Source organism: Marmota marmota, unplaced genomic scaffold (assembly GCF_001458135.2).
Source record: "Marmota marmota marmota unplaced genomic scaffold, marMar, whole genome shotgun sequence".
NCBI lineage: Eukaryota > Metazoa > Chordata > Mammalia > Rodentia > Sciuridae > Marmota > Marmota marmota.
Genome location: NW_026000221.1, coordinates 10713491 through 10733798, shown reverse-complemented (window position 1 = coordinate 10733798; position 20308 = coordinate 10713491). Strand labels below are relative to the sequence as shown.

Genomic DNA, 20308 nt, shown 5'->3' with positions numbered 1-20308 from the left:
TAAAAAAAAAAAAAAAAAAGTATTTTTAGAATACTAGAAAAATCCTAAACATCAGTTCTCATGTGTAATTTTTATTAATTACAAGTTAGTCCCTCCTTTTTTCTATGTTCCTTTGGTGTTTTACTATCAAATTGTAGTATTTATCTTTTAAGTAATAAGTCATGATACGAATGATTTCTCAGTTTACATATTTGTCTTTGACTAAATTGACCTTAAAAATGCGCTTATCTGGGTTGGGGCTGTGGCTCAGTGGTAGAGCACTTGCCTAGCATGTGTGAGGCACTTGGTTCGATTCTCAGCACCACATATAAACAAATAAACTCCATTGACAACTAAAACAATATTTTGAAAAAATGGTCTTATCTTTTTCATTTTTAAATTCTCAGCATCTATCACAACATCTAGCATAAGGCAGTGATAATTAATAGGTTAACAAGTTATATTGATAAGTGTTCACTTGAGATTTATTTGCCATAAAGACAAGCTAACTATTCACAATGAAAGAAAATATAGTAAATGCTTTTTGCATTATTTAAACTGCCACATGTAATTCTAAAGTAATAATGTATTAAATATGAAACCTCATTGGTTACTGCAACAATTCTTAAATTTCACAAAACGATATTTACCTGTAGTTATGACTACAACAAAGGCACTGATAAATACAAGCAGAAAGTGAGGCTGCTAAGGTGTGCATTACATATACCTGGAAAAAAAACAAAGAAAATCACTTTAAGTATTAATATTTTTAAATATAATCCTTTTTCAAGACCTAATATAATTAGCATTTTCAAAAAGGTGAAAAAGGTTTTGCCTCTATAAGCTATATTTTTTATAATACTCATTTCCAACTAAAGAAGTCTCACTACAGAAAATTTGCAGAAAAGAGCAGAATTTATAAAGCAAAGCAATTCAAAGGCAGTAGAGTCAAACATTTGTTTTGAGGAAGAGAAGACTCTAAATATGGCATGACGGGTGGTATAATAGTAGAATCAAAGATGAAGGAATAGTTAGGTAAGAAAGTAGACTAGAATATTAAGATTCTCTGATTATTATTTTTAAGTAGGTAAAAATGGGGAGTGAATAAAAACCTAATTGTTATTTTCTCTTTCAACTATCAATAAGACCTGTGAAATAAATTTAAAATGTCACATTAAATGAAGATGTAAGACCAAATATAGGAGGCTGCAAAATGATCATAATGTTTTGTAGCTTCTCCAGTACAATGCTGGATTCTTATTTCTTGATTCATTGAATCTGGGCTAGCCTTATGACTTGCTTTGACCAAGAAGACTCACTAGAAGTAAGATGCAAGTTCTGAATCTATGTCTCAACAGGCCCTGCAAATTCTGCTTTTACTGCTTTTAAACTGCTACAACTCTCATGTGAAAAAACCTACGTAGATTGAGCCATAAGGTACACAGACATTTGGTCAAACATTATTCTGGGTTTGTCTGTGCGCTTCCAGATGAGATAAATATCTGTATCAGTAGTCTGATTAAAGCATAGTGCTCTCCATAATATGGGTAGGGATCATCCTATCAACTAGAAGACCTGAAAAGAAAAAAAAAAAAAAAAAAACCCTAAGTAAGAGGGAACTCCTCTTGCCTACTGCATTAAACTCAAAACTGAAATATCAGCTCTTCTTGTGTCTTGAACCCATTTGTTGGCAATTATACCACAGATTTTCCTGGTTCTCAGACCTTCAAACTGGGACTCTCTTACTTCTGTCTGTCTCTCTTTATCTCCTGTCCCCTACATAAACTATTGCGCTTCTGTTTCTCTGGAGAACCTGGAGTAATGCACTACGCTTGCCTGAAGGAAGCTGAGACACAGAAAACTCAGATTCCTGCGTCAGCCCTGCCAACCACAAAAATGTCAATGTGGCCACTTCAGGTCATCCACAGTTGTCAACTCACCAGCTGCCTAGATGAATAAACAGTCCATAGATCAGCCTATCTGGGCCAAACCAGAATAACTGACAAGCCAACACATAGAACCGTGAGAAAAAATAAATAAGAGCTTTTAAAAGTCATTATTGTTTCAAAGTCATTATTAAGCAGCAAAAGCTACTTAAGGTAGCAAAGATAATGTAGTGATACATAGCTATGCTATAATTAAACTGTATACGTGTGTGCATGTGCACATGTGCACACGTGCATGATATTAGGGATCAAACCCAAGTGTGCTCTACCAGTGAGCCAAATCCCCAGTCCTTTATATTTTCTATTTTGAGACACAGTCTCACTAAGTTGCCAAGGGTGGCCTTGAACTTGCAATCTTCCTACCTCAGTCAGCCTCCTTAGCTGCTAAGAGTAAAGTTTGGCTAAAATGAACACAGTCTGACGGAACTTAAATTCCAAAACATGTAATAAGCACTACAGGCATTTATACTACAAAGCAGTAAAGGAAGGGAGGTGATAAAAATCAAATTATCAGAAATAAATTATTAAAGATGGTCCATTATAAGGCAAGGAGAAAAATCAGATTTTTTTTGTGTGTGTGGGTATGTGTGTGTGTGTGTGCGCGCGCGCTGGGGATTGAACCCAGGGCTTTGTGCATGCAAGGCAAGCACTCTATCAACTGAGCTATATTCCCAGCCAAGGAGAAAATCAAATTGGTGTGACATTTATAACCTTGGAGGTGGGCAAAAACCATATGATAGACTATGAGGTTAAAAAAAAAAATACAAGGAATATGCAGAGATAGTCAAACTCAGCTCTATTCCAAAGGATTTCATATTTCAAAAGTAAATATGAAACATGAAGTGTGATATCCACAATGAATAAAATGGAATAATGATAGATAAGAGGATACGATTAGTTATGCATTAGAATCACTGGAGGAATGTCTTAAAAATATACATATTCATGGGATTTTTCACAGACTAATTTAATGAGTTTGGAGTAAATGTAAGAACTCAAACTTTTAACAAGCACTGAAGGTCATTCAGCTAACCTAGAGGAATGACGGGGCAAGACACTTCACCCCATTATCCTTAAAAAATGTAATCCTTTAAAATTAACAAAGAAAAACCTTACTTTCCATTAGTACTTTTATACCAAAATATTAAGTTTTTATCCTTCAAAAACAATCAGTATTTTGGCTAAATGTACTACTTAAAGAATTACATATCTACATGTGTACCTATTGCTCTCATCATAATGAAACTAACTAAAACTAAATAACTAGCATTTTGATTTTTTAAAAATATATTTAAAAGAAACTGAATATACTATTGGGTACAAGTAACATAATAAGCCTGATCTGCACCAGAAGTTTTCTTTCATAAGATTCAATATAAACTTGGTAACAAAACAACTGCTATATCTAGTGTGATGTTCAAATTTTCTTTTTTAAAAAAGGATTAACATTTATCTTTCACTTTTAACATCACATATAGGTGAACTAAAAGTTTAGAATCAACCATACTTACTTTATTGCTTTGGCTGTCAGGATGAGGTGGTGAATCAAAGTTTATTATGGCATGTAGAATATCATGTGTCAGATTACTAAGGTGCAATAATGGATTGGCAACTACTGTTTTGGCACTGGCTGTACAAGCAAAGAGGAGAGGCACTGAGGTTTGCTCTGACAGAGGGCTAGGAAATAGTGGTTCTGATGTTTCCTTAAAAACAAAGAAGAAAAAAATGTTAAAACTATTAAAAAACTATTTCTAGTTTTAATCCATTATTTAGGTAATTCAGGAAATTCTTTGAAAAACTTCAAACAATTGAAAATTAAAATAATAACAGAATTTACAGAGTTAGAACTTGAGATGGTCAACATTCCAGCAATCATATTTAAAAAATGATGAAACAGCCAGGCACAATGGCACATGCCTGTAATCCCAGCAGCTGGGGAGGCTAAGACAGGAAGATTGCAAGTTCAAAGCCAACCTCAGCAATGATGAGGCGCTAAGCAACTCAGTGAGACCCTGTCTCTAAAGAAAACACAAAATAGGGCTGGGGGTGGGGCTCAGTGGTCGAGTACTCTGAGTTCAATCCCTGGTACCAAAAAAAAAAAAAAAAAGAGAAACGATATCCCTTTGTAATAAAGAGGAGCTCATCACCTTACAAGATAGTCATGTAAAGACTGTTGAGTGTGAATTAAGCAAGTCATGAATAGCCCGATAGAGAATTGTCCTCCAATTGCAATATATTCATAGCTCTAAAATTCAAAATTTGATGGGCTACAAAAAAAAGGAGCATTCCTTAAAGCAACTATAATTAAGAAAAGCAACAGTTTTAGTATTCAAAACCAGAAAATACAACAACAACAACAAAAACTGTTTCAGAGGTGTCTAATTTTGACTGATTAGAAGTTACATACCTGCTGAGATTCTTGCAAAAGCAAAATCAGTTCCATTCTCACAGATGCAAGACCCCCACCATGGGAGCCATGAAGTATGCAGTAACTAAGAAACATTCTCAACAGTGACTGGTATTTCAAAAGCCACTGTCTTTTTTCCTGAAAATTTTCTCTCAGTTGTTTCACTTTTATTTGATGATGCAAATCATCAGAATCCTCATTTAATCCGAATTCATCTCCATTGTTGTCAAATGCACTTTGTAGTTCTTTTGCATCAGAGCAAAAGTCACAAGTTCTCTGAAGAGCTATCACCTCTTTTTCAAGCCAGTGGTATAGCTGGTAACGCAATTTTCCACCATCTATTTCATAGCCAGTAGATAAAGTACGAAGTTCTACTGTGAGAATTTTTAAACATGCTCTAAATTTTAATTGAACAGCAATTATATCTTCTGATGGATTTAACACATCATTTTCATCTAGTGTGCTGAAAGATTCCGTGTAATTACTTAGTTCATCTAATTTTTTATCTATTTTTCTCTGTAGAGGTTTTAGTTCTTTCAATGAAATAGGAAGATCCTCATTTTCTTCATCATTTTCACTATCCCATTTTAACTCTAAAGAGTCATCTTGAAACATGACACTTGGTTGGCTCCAGTCAAAAGAGAGAGTGGAGTTTGATTGTTTCTCTGAGGAACCCTCTGAAGAAGATTCAAAACCATTCATCAGTGATTGTGACCAATCAACAGCTGAAGACTTATCTTCCTTTGTATTCAATTTTAGTGGAGAAGAATCTTTACTAGTATCGAGAAAACTAGATGCTCTACAAAGAGGTTTTGTTTTCTTGATGACTTTGGGCATCTTTGATAATACTTCCAAAGCCAACATAGGACAGCCAGCATTTAGATGAGCACTAGCAGTAGTGAAAAATAATCTTCTTTCACTTAAATTAATTGTTCCTGCCAGTTCACTTTTTCCTGTTAAACCCATGTGTGTGGAAAACGTATCAGATGATCCAAAATGACGTCTCAGCAAAAGAGGATGTGTTCTCAGATAATTGTAGAAATTAAAAACTGCAGGATTACAGGCTGACATCATTACTTGATCTGAAAGTAAATTCATTTCATGAATCAAGAAAAGTTCTTTAAGATCTCAATGGGGGTATTTATATCATTGTCCTTTTTCTCTACCATGGAACCTTTACCTGACCTTTAGAACAATTTTTATTAATTGACCGCACAAATCCATGGCATTGAATAAACAAGAACACAAATGTAATAAAAATGTTCTAAAAACAGTAGAAAAACAAAAGTTAGGCTGATTTCCCACTAAAACAAACCTCTTCAGGTAACACTTAGTTCTTTTTCTCCTGTTGCCCTAGACATACCTCCTCGGTCTGCTTTGCTAGTCCTGCTCATCTTCTCTACCTTTCAATGATGAGCACTTTAGGGTTCAGTTCTTGATCTCTTTTTTATTTTACTCCTTGAGTTGAACTCACATATTCCCATGGCTTTAAATACCTTCTATATGCTGATAATATGCACATCTCTATATCTAATCCCAACTTCACCCTGAATATCTAAATTCCTATCTAACTTCTAAGGTCTACATTCTATTTCCACTTAGATTTATACAATCTTGCCTCAGGACCTATTTTATTTCAACATGCCATATGCACAAATCACTTTTTTCCTTGTTTGCAGTATAGGGGATTGAACCCAGAGCTTGTAGATGCCAGGTAAGCACTCTATCAATGAACAACCTCCTCAGATCTTTTGATTTGTTGAGACAGGGTGTCATTAAGGGTCTCACCATGTTGCCCAGGCTAGCCTCAAATTTGTGATCCTAAGCCTAAGCCTCCTGAGCAGCTGGGATCACAAGTGGACACCAGTGGGCCCAGCTGGCACAAATTATTTTTTACCTAGATATTCTCTGTCCAAAGTTCATCTTATTAGAGAAGGCTTCTTGATAGAAAACAATTCCTCATATTATTTATCTACTGCTCAATCTACTGTTCAATCTAAGAAGCCAGAAATTAGCCTTGATTTCTAATTCCTTCACATTTTATATCCAATCCACTCTTGGCTAGCCAAACTTAAAATATTCCAAATCCGAATACTTATCTCTGCCTCTACTCCAATTACCCTGGCCCACGCCACTATTATCTTTTGTGTTTTCTTCCAGAAGAATACAGAGTTAACTGGTTTTAAAAGCATCAAAATATATATACATACCTATGTGTTTGTATGTATAATTTATACAAGAATAAATGTAGGAACAAGAAAATGACTTATTATTTTTCCCCTTCAATACAAAGAGGCCAGTTTGAAAATCTTTAGTTCATGATTCATTTACTGCTGTATATTTTGTTTATATTCAAACTCTATCCTATGTTCACATGTTTATTTTCTAATGATACCTCATGGACTGAACTGAAAGGCATCTCCTGGCATCCATAAACATTAAAGCTTTGAATTTAAAAAACAAGAAAATTTTTAGCTCAAATGGTGGCTAGGAGACTTGAACAACTAAGTCTCATGGCTTCCTCATAGGTTTATAAGGTGATATTTCCTGATTAAATGATGCCACACAGGAAGTGATGAACTAGAAGCTTTTCTAGTTAGTATTCCAAATGACATGTCACCTACAGAACCAGCTACCAAACACAATTCAATCCTTGAAAAATATTCACAAAGTAAATCCCATCATTTTATATGAATTTACATAAAAGAATTCCATTTTATACTAGCCTCCAAGAAAGCTTTAGCAAAAAAAATTTCTACAAAAGTCCAAAGTAGAGCTCCAAAGGATACACTTAAAAGGCCCTCTACATTACTTATCTCATGAACAAGATAGTCAACAGCTTAAAATCTTCTAATCACATCACTTAAGTAAACTTTGTTTATGTGAATACATCTTTTACCATAATTCACAAAACACCATAAATTCAACTTATTATAAAACTGGCTTTACATTCAAAAGTATTTATATTCAAATGTTGATAATATATTTGTGTTCAATAAATCCATTTCATAAAAATATAAAATCCAATGTTCTTGGTTTTCAAAGGACGTATCTTTCTGAAAAGAAAAACTATACATATAATCCTATGTCCCAAAGTAAATCATAAAGTCATAATGCCCATAAATTTGTTTTCTACTACCCTTCGTGCCCAACAGTGGTCTACACAGTCAGCAAATACTAATAATACTTGTAATTGTTAACCTCTTAAAAGTATGACTTACCATCATCCTCTCTGGTAGGTTGCTTTATTAATGTTTCCAAAGCACCACTATAATCTTCCAAAATCCAATATGCCATACTCCGTAGAAAAGGATCATAATGCATATTTATATGCAAAGAACTGAATTCATTGATGGGAGAATCAATTCCCAAAACCTTTTTACGTAAAATAGATTTATATGTTGCAGATATATCAAATTCAGATTCATAGAGTCTTGCTATTACAAGAGCCAACTGAATATCATTCAGTTTTTCAAGACATACCTTTAAAAAGAGAAATACTATTTATAAATAAGCACGGGCACCTTTCATTTTAGGATAAACTCAACTTTCTAACAACTAGAAAAACACAAGGCTTTATTAATCTCCAAAATTACCAAAGAAGGATAAGAAGAAACAAAACATTTATTGCCTGTTTTAACAAATCCACTTGATAAGAATTATGTTAATATTTCAAAATCTATTGGCTATTACTAAATACTTATTTGCAAAAAGATTTAGCTGAATGAGGAAATAGCAAATAATTCTAAACAATGTCAATGCAAGTCATATATTTTATAAATGTACTCTCAAGAGTATATTCTCTATTCACCCCAGCAGAGTACAGCATTTCCAAATTAAAAAGTTGTCTTGATTCCTGTATGAGACGCTGAGCCAAAGGATACTTTGAGACAGAAATGGCAAATCTATTCCTAATTTTTTAAGGTTTACAGAGAAATAATCACTGAAGAACTTTCTAAGGTTCATCAACTAAGACAGAGTCAGATAAACATTTAAATATGTTTAAAGTGAGAAAAGAGATCTTTTGTTTACCTGTTCATGTTTTAGGAGTCCACATAAACTATTTATCCTACTAACCAACCAATGCAAGCTGGTTTATCCTAATTCTGTATAAATACTATTCAATCTAAGTGACAAAATTTTTAAAGCCACTATTAAAGATTATCAGTTACTTCAGGTACTTAGGTTTGGGTTGTTATCTACTAAAGCTGAAATTAAAATATAAAAATTTAAGATCCAGATAAAGAGGGGCTGGGGTTGTGGCTCAGTGATAGAGTGCTTGCCTGGCATGTGTGTGGCACTGGGTTTGATCCTCAGCACCACACAAAAATAAATAAATAAAATAAAGGTATTGTGTCGGTCTGCATCTAAAAAATATTTTTTAAAAATCTAGATAAAGAGCTTAGAAGGATGATAATGCAATTTTTTAAAAAAAGTTTTATTCATTACCTCAATTGCATCTCTGAGGCAACCAGCTAAAAGAAAAAATGCTGCAGAATGTTCAAATCTTTGTTTGCCTAGCAAAGAAAAGGCATTCTTTAAAGCTGCTTTACGCCACCTCTCCTCTTCAAAATTGTGTCCAAAAAACTGCGTCATCCTGGTATCTTTTTGAGATCTATAAAGGAAAGGAAAGTAGGTAAATCTTGGAATATAATGTTTCTACATCCGAACAATCTTCTAAAGTTAGGACTTAAAAGTTAGAACTTGATAGAAACATTTGCCAGTTCATAAATTACTATGTATCTGCTTTACCTAGTAAAAAAAGAATACTTTTCCATCCATGTCTCTGAGATTACTTAAAAATTTTCTTTCAAATTACAAAGAAAATTGCATTAGCAGCATATAAAAATTATTAAATTAAGGCAAAATAATAATTAGGTAAGCATTTATATTTATATAAAATAATATTAATTTCTGTGCTACTTTAGCATTTAAACCTCATCAATAACCTCTTCCTCTTGTCCATGAAAGGATGACTTTGGTGATCAAACTCTTTAACAAATTTCCCCTACTGAAAACAATCCTGAAAGACCAGTCTCTCAGAAATGGATTTGACATTATGGTTTTCTCCCAAATGTTGTCATGCAAATCACTTGGAACAAAATCCAAAACAAATGGTGAACTATTTATGGTAATCTCCCCCTGCTGTGAAGAAGTGAAAGAGAAAATTCTAAATGAATTCAGCTTGGAATAAGATGAGCACCCAAAGGAGGGAGGCATTCCATGAGAACTCAATGAGGATGCTTGTTCCAGACTCCACCAATTCATCATCTTCCCCACACCGAATGCAAGTTGTTGGCTTTTGTATCATAGAAGCAGCTTGAGAAGTTCTTAAAATAAGAAAAAATACATTTCTGGACTGATAAATCCCAAAACAAACTAATGTGACCTGATCAGGTTTCTCCCACTTGCAGAGAATACCTAAGATTTTTTCCTATGAAATACCTTCCTAAACACAAAAATAATTAAAAATCTACATGAATCAACATCAACAAGAATAAATATTACTTTATGCATTTACTCCTAATGAAGTTTTTTTTTTTTTCTTTTCCTTACCTATATAAGCCCCAAATCACAGCTTTCTTTTTCATTGCAAGGTAAAAAATGGCAGCATCTAAAGGATCATTTTTTCTATAAAAGGCTGCTTTGGCTACCTATAATAAGAAAAATATTGTTCAAACTTTCACAGAAATAGGTTTTAAGTCAACAAATAATTGCCTTCACATATTAGACTGACATATGTTATCTATTTCAATGTTAAATAAATCTTTTTAATATATGCTATGAATATATGTGTATATAAACAAATAAAAGTAACTTATGATACTGAAGGATACAAAGGGGAGGTAACAGGACTACTTCCTTTTATTACAAGCTCTTCTGTACTATTTTATTTTTCTAAACATGTACTATTTTGTACAAGTCAGAAATATACCACTAAACAAATGTGTCAACTAGAATTTTAGGAATTAAAATATAAATTTTTAAAAATTATATTAACATTTTGAAAAGTAAGGACTATTTGAAAGTATGTTGTTGCTCTCAAAACAAAAGGGAATAATTAAGAGCAGAGAAAATATGGACTGTCATTCAAACAAACATCCAAAATATATCAATTTATTTTTACAACAAAACAAAACATGCTTACTTTTTCTATGCATTTGCGTAAGATGCGGGTATTCCGGACCCACCATCCCACACCCATTGCTCTTAGTTCAGACCAAGTGGGATCATCTTTCTGCATTGCTGGCAACATGTTCAACAGTTCTTCTTCTGCTACTGAGTGAAATGCCCAAGCAAAATGACTAGTAGACAGGCCTGAAGAAATGTCAAAAATGTTTATAAGAAACATGAATATGATATAAAACGATTACCAGAAATGTGTATTACATATTTGCAGTAAAAATGTATAAGTTTTTATGAGATTTACAACTATACTTAAATCTTTAAGAGTGCTAGAGTTGAGTAATTTATTATTTTTGGTTTTCCAAACAACCGTGGCACTCCAATGAGCATATATTTTGTACATATATTTTTTTGAAAAAACACAATAGATATTTATGGCAAATGCCACTTGCCATTGTGCTACAGTATTTTCGTTCTCTAGCAATTATCCATGATCTTTTTTAGACAATGAGAAACACTTTAAGCAGTATTCTATATTGGTATGCTTCCCTCCTCAAAGCTGCTTCTTACTTTCCTCTGGTCAACATTTGTTTTATGGACTTAATTCCTTAGAATTAAAAGATATTAAGTAAATAGTATAGCTTAGTGAACTAAGCACAGCACTGCACAGACTCCAGAATTTAATGCATACATTAAATTCCAGTTTTACCACTAACTAAATATATAAATGTGGGCAAGTCATTGAGTTTCTTCCTGTCTCAGTTTCTTCATTTATTTATAAAATGGGACTAATGATGAAACTATCATATTACATAGCTTTAAAGATTAAACAAAATAATATAGCTAAAGAACTCAGAATACAATTTGGCCCATAACAGTAACACTCCTATGTTCATAGCAGCATTACTCACAATAGACAAAATGTGGCACCAACATAAATACTCGTGAACAACAGATGAATGGATTTTAAAATGTGGCTTATATCCATAATGAAATACTACTCAGCCTCATAAAGGAAATTTCCGCAATGTGTAACAACATGGTTGAACCCTGAGGACATAATGCTAAGTGAAATAAAGTACCCACAGAAACAAATATATTTCATGAGTCCACTTTGCTGAGGTATCTGACATGGTCAAATTCATAAAATCAAAGAGAGGAGTGATGGTTATCAGAGGCTGGGAAGAGGGAAATGTGCAGTTACAATTCAGGAATCCTCAAGTTCTGTCAAACAAAATGAATAAATCTAAAGTTCTGCTACACAAAATTGTACCTATAGTCAACAATAATGTATTGTTTGCTTATAAATTTGTTAGGAGAGATCACATGTTGTGTTCTTACCACAAGAAAAAAAAAGAATACCTTTGCCACAAAATCATAAGGGAAAAAAAAGATGATAATATAGGCAGAGAAGTAGAGAGAAAGACAAACAGATATTGATTCTAACAAAACCAAAAGGAAAAGCTAAAAATGAAAATACAAATTAAGGATGTCTTTGACAGGCTCATCAACAGACTCAACACAGTCAAGGAAAGAATATGTATGCCTACAGTAGAACAACAGAATTTTCTCAAACTGAAATGGAAAGAAAAAATTCAATGAATGAAATCAGAACAGGGCATCAAGAACTGTAGGCTAATTGCAAAAGTCCTACCATAACTATAATTGAACTCGTAGGAGAAACAAGAGAGAAGGAGATGAAATTTTTCAAGTTATAACCGCTAAGAACATTCCCAAATTAATCACAGATTGTTCAGAAAGCAATGAACAGGTTGTATTATCCCAAATACACCTATACATATTACAGAAAACCAAAGACAAAAGAAGAATTTCAACAAGAGCTAAAACACAAATAAAAACAATAACCGCTTTACCCATAGAGGAACAAGGGTAAGGTTTACAGTAGAGTTCCCTTTGGAAAGGATATGAACAAGAGAACTGAGTGAAATATTTAAAGTGCTGAGAGGAAAAAAAAAAAAAAACAAAAAAAACGATCAAACCAGAATTCTAAAGTCAGGTAAATTATCCTTCAAAGTTCAATGAGTTAATAAAGACTTTCTCAAGGGTAACAGTGAGGAGGAATACAATCAAAGCATGTAATGTCACATATGTCATAATAAAATCAGTTATTTTGTACAATTAATATGTACTAATAATTATAATAAAAAGGGCTGTGGTTGTGGCTCAGTGACAGAGCACTTGCCTACCATGTATGAATGAGGCTCTGGGTTGGATCCTCAGTACATAAAAATAAATAAAGGTATTTGTGTCCATCTACAAATAAAAAACATTTTTAAAAAAATTTTTTTCTATTTAGTTATACATGACAGAATACATTTTGACACACTGTACACAAATGGAGCACAATTTCTCATTCCTCTTGCTGAACATGGTGCAGAATCACACCAATGGTATAATCATACATGTATAAAGGGTAATAACGTCCGTCTCATTCCACCATCCTTCCCATACACACACCCCCTCCTCTTCCCTCACTCCCCTCCATAAAATCCAAAGTTCCTTCATTCTTCCCTACTCCTGTCTCATTATGAATTAGCATCCACTTATCAGAGAAAACAATGGGCCTTTGGGTTTTTGTGGTTTGGCTTATTTCACTTAGCATCATAGTCTCCAGTTCCATCCATTTACCATAATTTCATTTTTCTTTAGTAGTATTCCATTGTGTGTGTGTGTGTGTGTGTGTGTGTGTATTATCATATTTTCTTTATCCATTCATCTCTTGAAGGGGACCTAGGCTGGTTTCATAATTTAGCTATTGTGAATTGAGCTGCTATAAACATTGATGTGGCTGTGTCCCTGTAGTATACTGATTTTAAGTCCTTTGGGTATAAACCAAGGAGTGGGATAACTGGGTCAAATGGTGGTTCCATTCCAAGATTTCTGAGGAATCTCCATACTGCTTTCCTGAGTGGTTGTACCAATTTGCAGTCTCACCATTAATGTATGATTGTACCTTTTCCCCCACATCTTCTTCAACACTTATTGTTCATTGTATTCTTTTTTTTTAACTTAACTACTAGGCATTATTTTTTTAATTCTAATTTGTTATACATATGACAGCAGAATGCATTATTATTCATACTGCACATATAGAGCACAATTTTTCATACCACTGGTTGTACAAAGCTTGTATTCTTGATAATTGCCATTCTGACTAGAGTGAGATGAAATCTCAGTGTAGTTTTTATTTGCATTTCTCTCATCACTAGAGATGATGAGCATTTTCTCATGTATTTGTTGATGGATTGTATTTCTTCTTCTGTGAAGTGTCTGTTCAGTTCCTTACCCCATCTATTGACTAGTTTTTGTTTTTTTTTTTTTTGGTGTTAAGTTTTTTGAGTTCTTTATATATCCTGGAGATTAGTGCTCTATCTGAGGTGCACATGCTAAAGATTTTCTCCCATTCCATAGGCTCTTTCTTCATGTAATTCATTGTTTGTTTCCTTTGCTGAGAAGAAGATTTTGTAGTTTGAATCTATCCCATTTAACGATTCTTGATTTTACTTCTTGCTCTTTAGGAATCTGGTTAAAGAAGTCAGGTCTTAAGCCAACAAGGTGGACACCTGGTCCTACTTTTTCATCTATAAGGCACAGGGTCTCTGTTCTAGTGCCTAAATCTTTGATCCACTTTGAGTTGAATTTTTTAAAATATTTTTTTAGTTGCCAATAGATTTTATTTATTTATATGCAGTGCTGAGAATTGAACCCAGTGCCTCAAATATGCTAGGCAAGCACTCTACCACTGAGCTACAACCCCAGCCTTGACTTGATTTTTGTGCAGGGTGAGAGACAGAAGTTTAATTTCATTTTGTTACATACGGATTTCCAGTTTTCCCAGCACCACTTGTTGAACAGCCTGTCTTTTCTCCAACGTATGTTTTTGGTGCCTTTGTCTAGTATGAGATAACTGTATTTATGTGGGTTTGATTCTGTGTCTTCTATTCTGTACTACTGGTCTACATGTCTGTTTTGGTGCCAATACCATGACATTTTTGTTACTATAACTCTGTAGTATAGTTTAAGGTCTGGTATTGTGATGCCTCCTGCTTCACTCTTCTTGCTAAGGATTGCTTTGTCTATTCTGGATCTCTTATTTTTCCAGATGAATTTCATGACTGCTTTTTCTAGTTCTGTGAAGAATGTCAATGGGATTTTAATAGGAATTGCATTAAATCTGTATAAGACTTTTGGTAGTATGGCCATTTTGACAATATTAATTCTGCCTATACAAGAGTATGGGAGATCTTTCCATCTTCTAAGATGTTCTTCAATTTGTTTCTTTAGTATTGTAGTTTCCATTATAGACATCTTTTACCTCTTTTGTTATGTTGATTCCCAAGTGTTTTTTTTTTTTTTTTTGAGGCTATTGTGAATAGAATACTTTTCCTAATTTCTCTTGCAGTGGATTCAAAAAAATTAAAAAAAAATAATAATTATAATAAAAAATTTTTCTCAAACACACTGATGAAATCATTGCTCATAAATATGCTCTACAAAAAATCTTAAAAGATGCTCTTCAGGGCGGGGGTTGTGGCTCAGTGGCACAGCGCTTGCCTTGCACATGTGAGGCACTGGGTTTGATCCTCAGCACCACATAAAGATATTGTGTCCATGTATAACCAAGAAAAAAAAAAAAGGTGCTCTTCAGAAGAAGGAAAATGATATACGGCAGAAACTTGGTTCTACATAAAGAAAAAACAAGCAATAGAAGAGGATTAAGAAAACATTAAGTAAAAACTTTTTTAAATAAGAATATATTTGATTATTCATGCACATGTGCATATTTTATGTACATGCATATGCTTATGTGTAAGTGAAATTACTGGCAGTTATGATTCAACAGATAAGAGAAAAAATAACAATTTTATTGTTATAAGGTACTCATATTATCCATGAAAAAGTACTGTGTTATTTGAAAGTGTATAATGCAAGTTTTAGGGCAACACTAAAAAAAAAAAAAAAAAAAAGTAAGTACAGCTGATACAGTAAGAAAGAAAGGAGAGAAAATGAAATTATGTAAAATGCTCATTAAAACCTCAAGAGTAGGGCTGGTAGAGTGCTTGCCTCGTATGTGCGAGACCCTGGGTTCGATCCTCAGCACCACATAAAATAAATAAGTGAAATAAAGGTATTAAAATATTAAAAAAAAATAAAATAAAACCTCAAGAGTAGAAGAAGAAAATAGGAATAAAGGGTTACACAGCAATGGATTGTTTGAAAATAGCTAGCAGAATTTGAGTTGGATTTGAATGTCCCCAGCACAATGAAATAACTGTAGTGATATATATGCAATTACCCCGATTTAATCACTAAACACTGTATACATTAGAATGTCACATTATACCCCATAAATATGTACAAGTACCATTTGTGAATTAAAAAATAGGAACGAAAACAAAACCATTAAATAGAAAATAGTGGCAAATATAGCAGATATCAATCAACTACCTCAATGTTTACTTTGAATGGACAAAAGTTAAAATATTTCAATTTAAAGACAGAGCCTGTTAGAGTGATTCAAAAAACAAAAGTACAACTATATGTTGTCTCCAAGAAACCTGATTTAAATATAAAGACAAATATAGCCTGTAAGTAAATGGATAACAAAATGCCATACCCACACTAAACAAATGAATCAGGAATACATATATTCATCTCAGATGGAGCAAACTTGAAAGCAAGGAAAGTCATCAGAAATAAAAGGGCATTACATAATAATATAGAAATCAATTCTCCAAAATGACTTAATAATCTTTTTGTTAACTATACAAATAGATTAAAAACTTAAGATCTGAAACTATAAAACTACCAGAAGAAAACAGGAGAAAATCTCCATGTCACTGATCTAGATAAGATCCCTAAAGCACAGGCAACAAAAACAAACAAATAGGATTACATCAAATTTAAAAAGCTTGTGTAGAGCAAAGGATTTAACTCACAGAGAGTAAAGACAACCTACAGATTAGGAGAAAACATCTGTAATCTGCACACCTGATAAGAGGTGAATATCCAAAATATTTAAGAAACCCAATAGTAAAAAAGAAAAAAAAATCAAATAACTTATCTAAAGACCTGAACAGATATTTACCAAAGACAGACATATGAATGGCCAACAACAACAACAACAACAACAAAAAAAAAAACCAAACATTTTTGTCGATAAGGGAAGTGGCAAATGAAAACCACAATAGTGAGGCAGGAGAAAGAGTTAAATAGGTAGGTAGGGCCCCTTCAAAAGGTCAGATTTCTGTGTAGCAGGCTGAGAGACTACAGGCACAAAAGGCCAGGCTTCATCAAGGTCAAGCCCATCCCTGTGTAAGCAGAAAAAGTAAGTGACAGTGAGACAAATGTTGCCTAGTGCCCAGACCCCCTCCATAAAGAGGAACTTATAGGACCAGAAGGAATGTGAAGAGCTTATGGAGCACCTTAGCCAGGATTGGGTCAAGAGCTAGCTAGCTTCCTTAACCTTACAGATTTACATACATCCTTAGACAATACCACTCACTGGCAACCCTCTCTTTCCATTCCTCCTCCTACAGAAGTTCTGCTTTCTTTATGTTACTCTAATAAATCCTGTTACTTTGCTCTCACCCTTTTTGTCTGTGGAGTTCATTTTTCAAATTCATGAGACAAAGAACCCACCAAACCATGCTCCGTGCTACAATATCACCTCATACCTTTTAGAATGGCTATCATCAAAAAGATAATAAGCATTGGCAAGGATATGCAGAAAAGGGAAGTCATACACTATTGGTGGGAATGTAAATTATTATTGCCATTATGGAAAAAGGTATACAGATTCCTCAAAACACTAAAACTAGAATTAACATAAGATTTAGCAACCCTACTTCTCTGTACATATCCAAAGGATTTGAAATCAATATATTGAAGAGATACCTAAACCCCATGTTTACTGGGGTATGATTTACAATATCTCAGTTATGAAATCAATCTTTGTGTCTATCAATGAATGAATGAATAAAGAAAATGCACAAAGGAATACTAAAGAGCCATAAAAAAAATTCTGTCATCTGCAATAACCTGGATAAATCTAAAGGACTTTACGCCAAATGATATCATATAGCTAAATAACTGGAAAAATAACAAAAAAGAGAATGAAAGTCATATAAAGACAAATATTACATATTTTCACTAATGCTATCTAAAACAACCAAACTCATAGAAACAGAGTAGGATAGTGGTAATCAGAAGCTGGAAGATAGGGATAATAGGGAGATACTGATTAAAGGATACAAAGACAGAAGGAATAAGTTTTTGAGGTCTCTTGTACAACATGATGATTACCCTTAATAATAGTACATTTGCATAGTTCAAAATTGCTAAAAGCGAATTTCAAGTGTTTGCACCTTCAAACATAAGTACTTGAGCAGATGGATATTAAGTAGCTTAAATTAATCATTCCACTTTGTATACATATATCTTACATGTATCCCTTAAATATACAGAATTGCCAATTTACAATAAAACTTTTTTCTTAACAACAGAAATTAATCTCAACTAAGTTTTAACTTTAATTTCCAAAGCAAAATGCAAAATGAGGGGAGAAAGGAAGCAAGGAGGGAAACAAAATAGAAAATAAAGAACAAGAGACAGGGACCAGTGAATAGAGGCTCATTTGCAGAGTACCAGTAACACTATCCACTCTGGAACCCAGCTTCATCTCTTTAAGCTTCTAGGAATTGAGTCCATAAATATTCTGTTTTAAGTCATCTGAAGTGAGATTTTTGTTACTTTCAACCAGAAGAGTACTGTCTAAACAGTACGTGAGCATATCTGAAATATAATGCTATTAAACTAATATCTGCAATACACGCTAATTTTATCTGTTTCAGGGGTACAAATTTCATAAATTTTTTTAAAAATATTTTTTAGTTGTGGTTGGACACAAAATATCTTTATTTTATTTAGTTTTATGTGGTGCTGAGTATTGAGCCCAGTGCCTTGCATAACTAGGCAAGCACTCTACCACTAAGCCACAACTACAGCTCGAATTTTTATTTTTTATATTCTGTGTTTCCTTTGTGTGAAGCATTTAAATTTGAATGTATTATTTTTATAAGAAGTGTTCATATTTTGGGGGATCTCAATTTACATGAATATCAAAAAGGCAAAAAAAAAAAAAAACAATTTAAAGAAAAAATTAAAGTGAATAAAACAATATTAATTTACCTTTAATATTTCATATTTAAAAACATAACACAGAGCTGTGTGTGCACACACCTGTAATCCCAGTGACTCAGGAGGCTGAGGCAGGAGGATCCCAAGTTCAAGGCCAGCCTCAGCAACTAATCAAGGCCCTAAGCAATTTAGCAAGATCCTGTCTCAAAAAAAAAAAAAAAAAACAAAAAAAAAACGCTGGGACTGTTGCTCAGTGGTTAAGTGCCCCTGGGTTCACTCTCTAGTAATCAAAAAATAAATAAATAAATATAATAAAAACACAGAATATCTGATTGTCCTTTTCATCTACCATTAAAAATATTAGGTCTTAACAAAGAAGATAAAGAGGAAATAAACTTCTTAAAAATAAACTGCTGGGTGAGGTGTCGCATGCCTGTGATTCCAGCAACTCGGGAGGCTGAGGCAGAAGGATCAAGAGTTCAAAGCAAGCCTCAGGAATGGCAAAGTTGCACTAAGCAACTCAGTGAGACCCTTCTCTAAATAAAATACAAAAGAAAGGCTGGGAATGTGGTTTAGTGGTTGAGTGCCCTTGAATTCATTCCATGATACCAAATAAATAAATAAATAAATAAAATAAAGGGAACTTAGAATACATCATACTCAGCATCACTATCATGCCTAGCCAAAAAATAAGTATAAAAGTCATAAGTTTTTCTCTCTTTCTACTTGACTTTCTTCCCTGTAGTAGATTATTACCAAAATCAGCTGGAAGTGTGGCTCAGTAATACAGCACATGCTTACCTAGCATGTGCAAGGCCCTGGGTTTCATCCCCATAACCCTACCCTTCCATGCATGCTCCCTCTTCCCAAAGAGATTACTACCAAATCACCTTGGTGAAGGAGTTGAGCTCTACAGGCTGGAAGGGAAGTTATAAGAAATGTATGGAGTCTAACAGCCAAAAGAAATTTTAAGCCACATTCATCAAGAGTTTCTCCACCTGCAAATAGGAAAAAAAAAAAAAAAAACATTTTGTAAGCAAAACAATACTAAAATTTCTGATAATCAGCATATGTCACAGCACCAGAAACAGTGATAAAACATTTTAAGCTGACAAAAAGTTTATCTAAAATATTTTATAATATTCCCTTTTTCTACATAATTTTACATTACAAAGATATTATATAGCTAAATAACTGGAAAAATAACAAAAAAGAGAATGAACTGACTCAGAATTTATTAACATTCTTTATAATTTGATCTTATTTGATTTAAATTAAAATGTAACTGGATTTTTAAATAGTTAATTTCACACCTTATTTGAGATTTGAGGGAAATTGTCCAAATTTGTTCATAAATTCAGGAGATTTTTTAAAAAATGCTTCCTGTGTGATAAAAAGATCAAATTTTCTTATGCTTTTTTTGTTATTATAGGTAGGAGTAATTACTTATGCTAGTTTTATTATTTATCAAGTTATATTATTATAACTTGAAAAAATCAACAGAAATTACTGCATTTTCAAGTACCTAAAATAATGGTTTAATAAAAATCAGTTCACTGGGAATGTAGCTCCCAGTGGTAGAGTGCTTGCCTAGGAAGCATGAGGCCCTCAATCCCTAACACCACAAAAAACTCTGTTAACTTTTGCTAAACTCACAAATATTCAGCAAAAAATGACTGTCATGATGATT

At 33.3% G+C, this 20308-nt stretch overlaps 1 protein-coding gene across 22 annotated transcripts in view; it reads right to left on the bottom strand.

Moving 5' to 3' along the window:
• LOC107144781 (tumor necrosis factor alpha-induced protein 8) overlaps positions 1 to 20308 on the bottom strand; it is a 314538-nt gene that overhangs the window by 229035 nt on the left and 65195 nt on the right. For 20 of the 22 annotated variants that reach the window (XR_007343409.1, XR_007343404.1, XR_007343407.1 and 17 more), the window contains 8 exons: positions 19509 to 19616; positions 10481 to 10650; positions 9889 to 9986; positions 8782 to 8947; positions 7554 to 7815; positions 4333 to 5414; positions 3437 to 3628; positions 630 to 706 (listed from right to left, as the gene is read on the bottom strand). Coding sequence is in view for 16 of the 22 variants with exons in the window: in XM_015488613.2 (XP_015344099.1) it covers positions 630 to 706; positions 3437 to 3628; positions 4333 to 5414; positions 7554 to 7815; positions 8782 to 8947; positions 9889 to 9986; positions 10481 to 10650; positions 19509 to 19616 (2155 nt within the window). In the remaining 6 variants the exon portion in view is untranslated. The remainder of the gene's footprint in view (positions 1 to 629; positions 707 to 3436; positions 3629 to 4332; positions 5415 to 7553; positions 7816 to 8781; positions 8948 to 9888; positions 9987 to 10480; positions 10651 to 19508; positions 19617 to 20308) is intronic. The other 2 variants (XM_048791991.1, XM_048791992.1) reach the window with 1 other exon arrangement.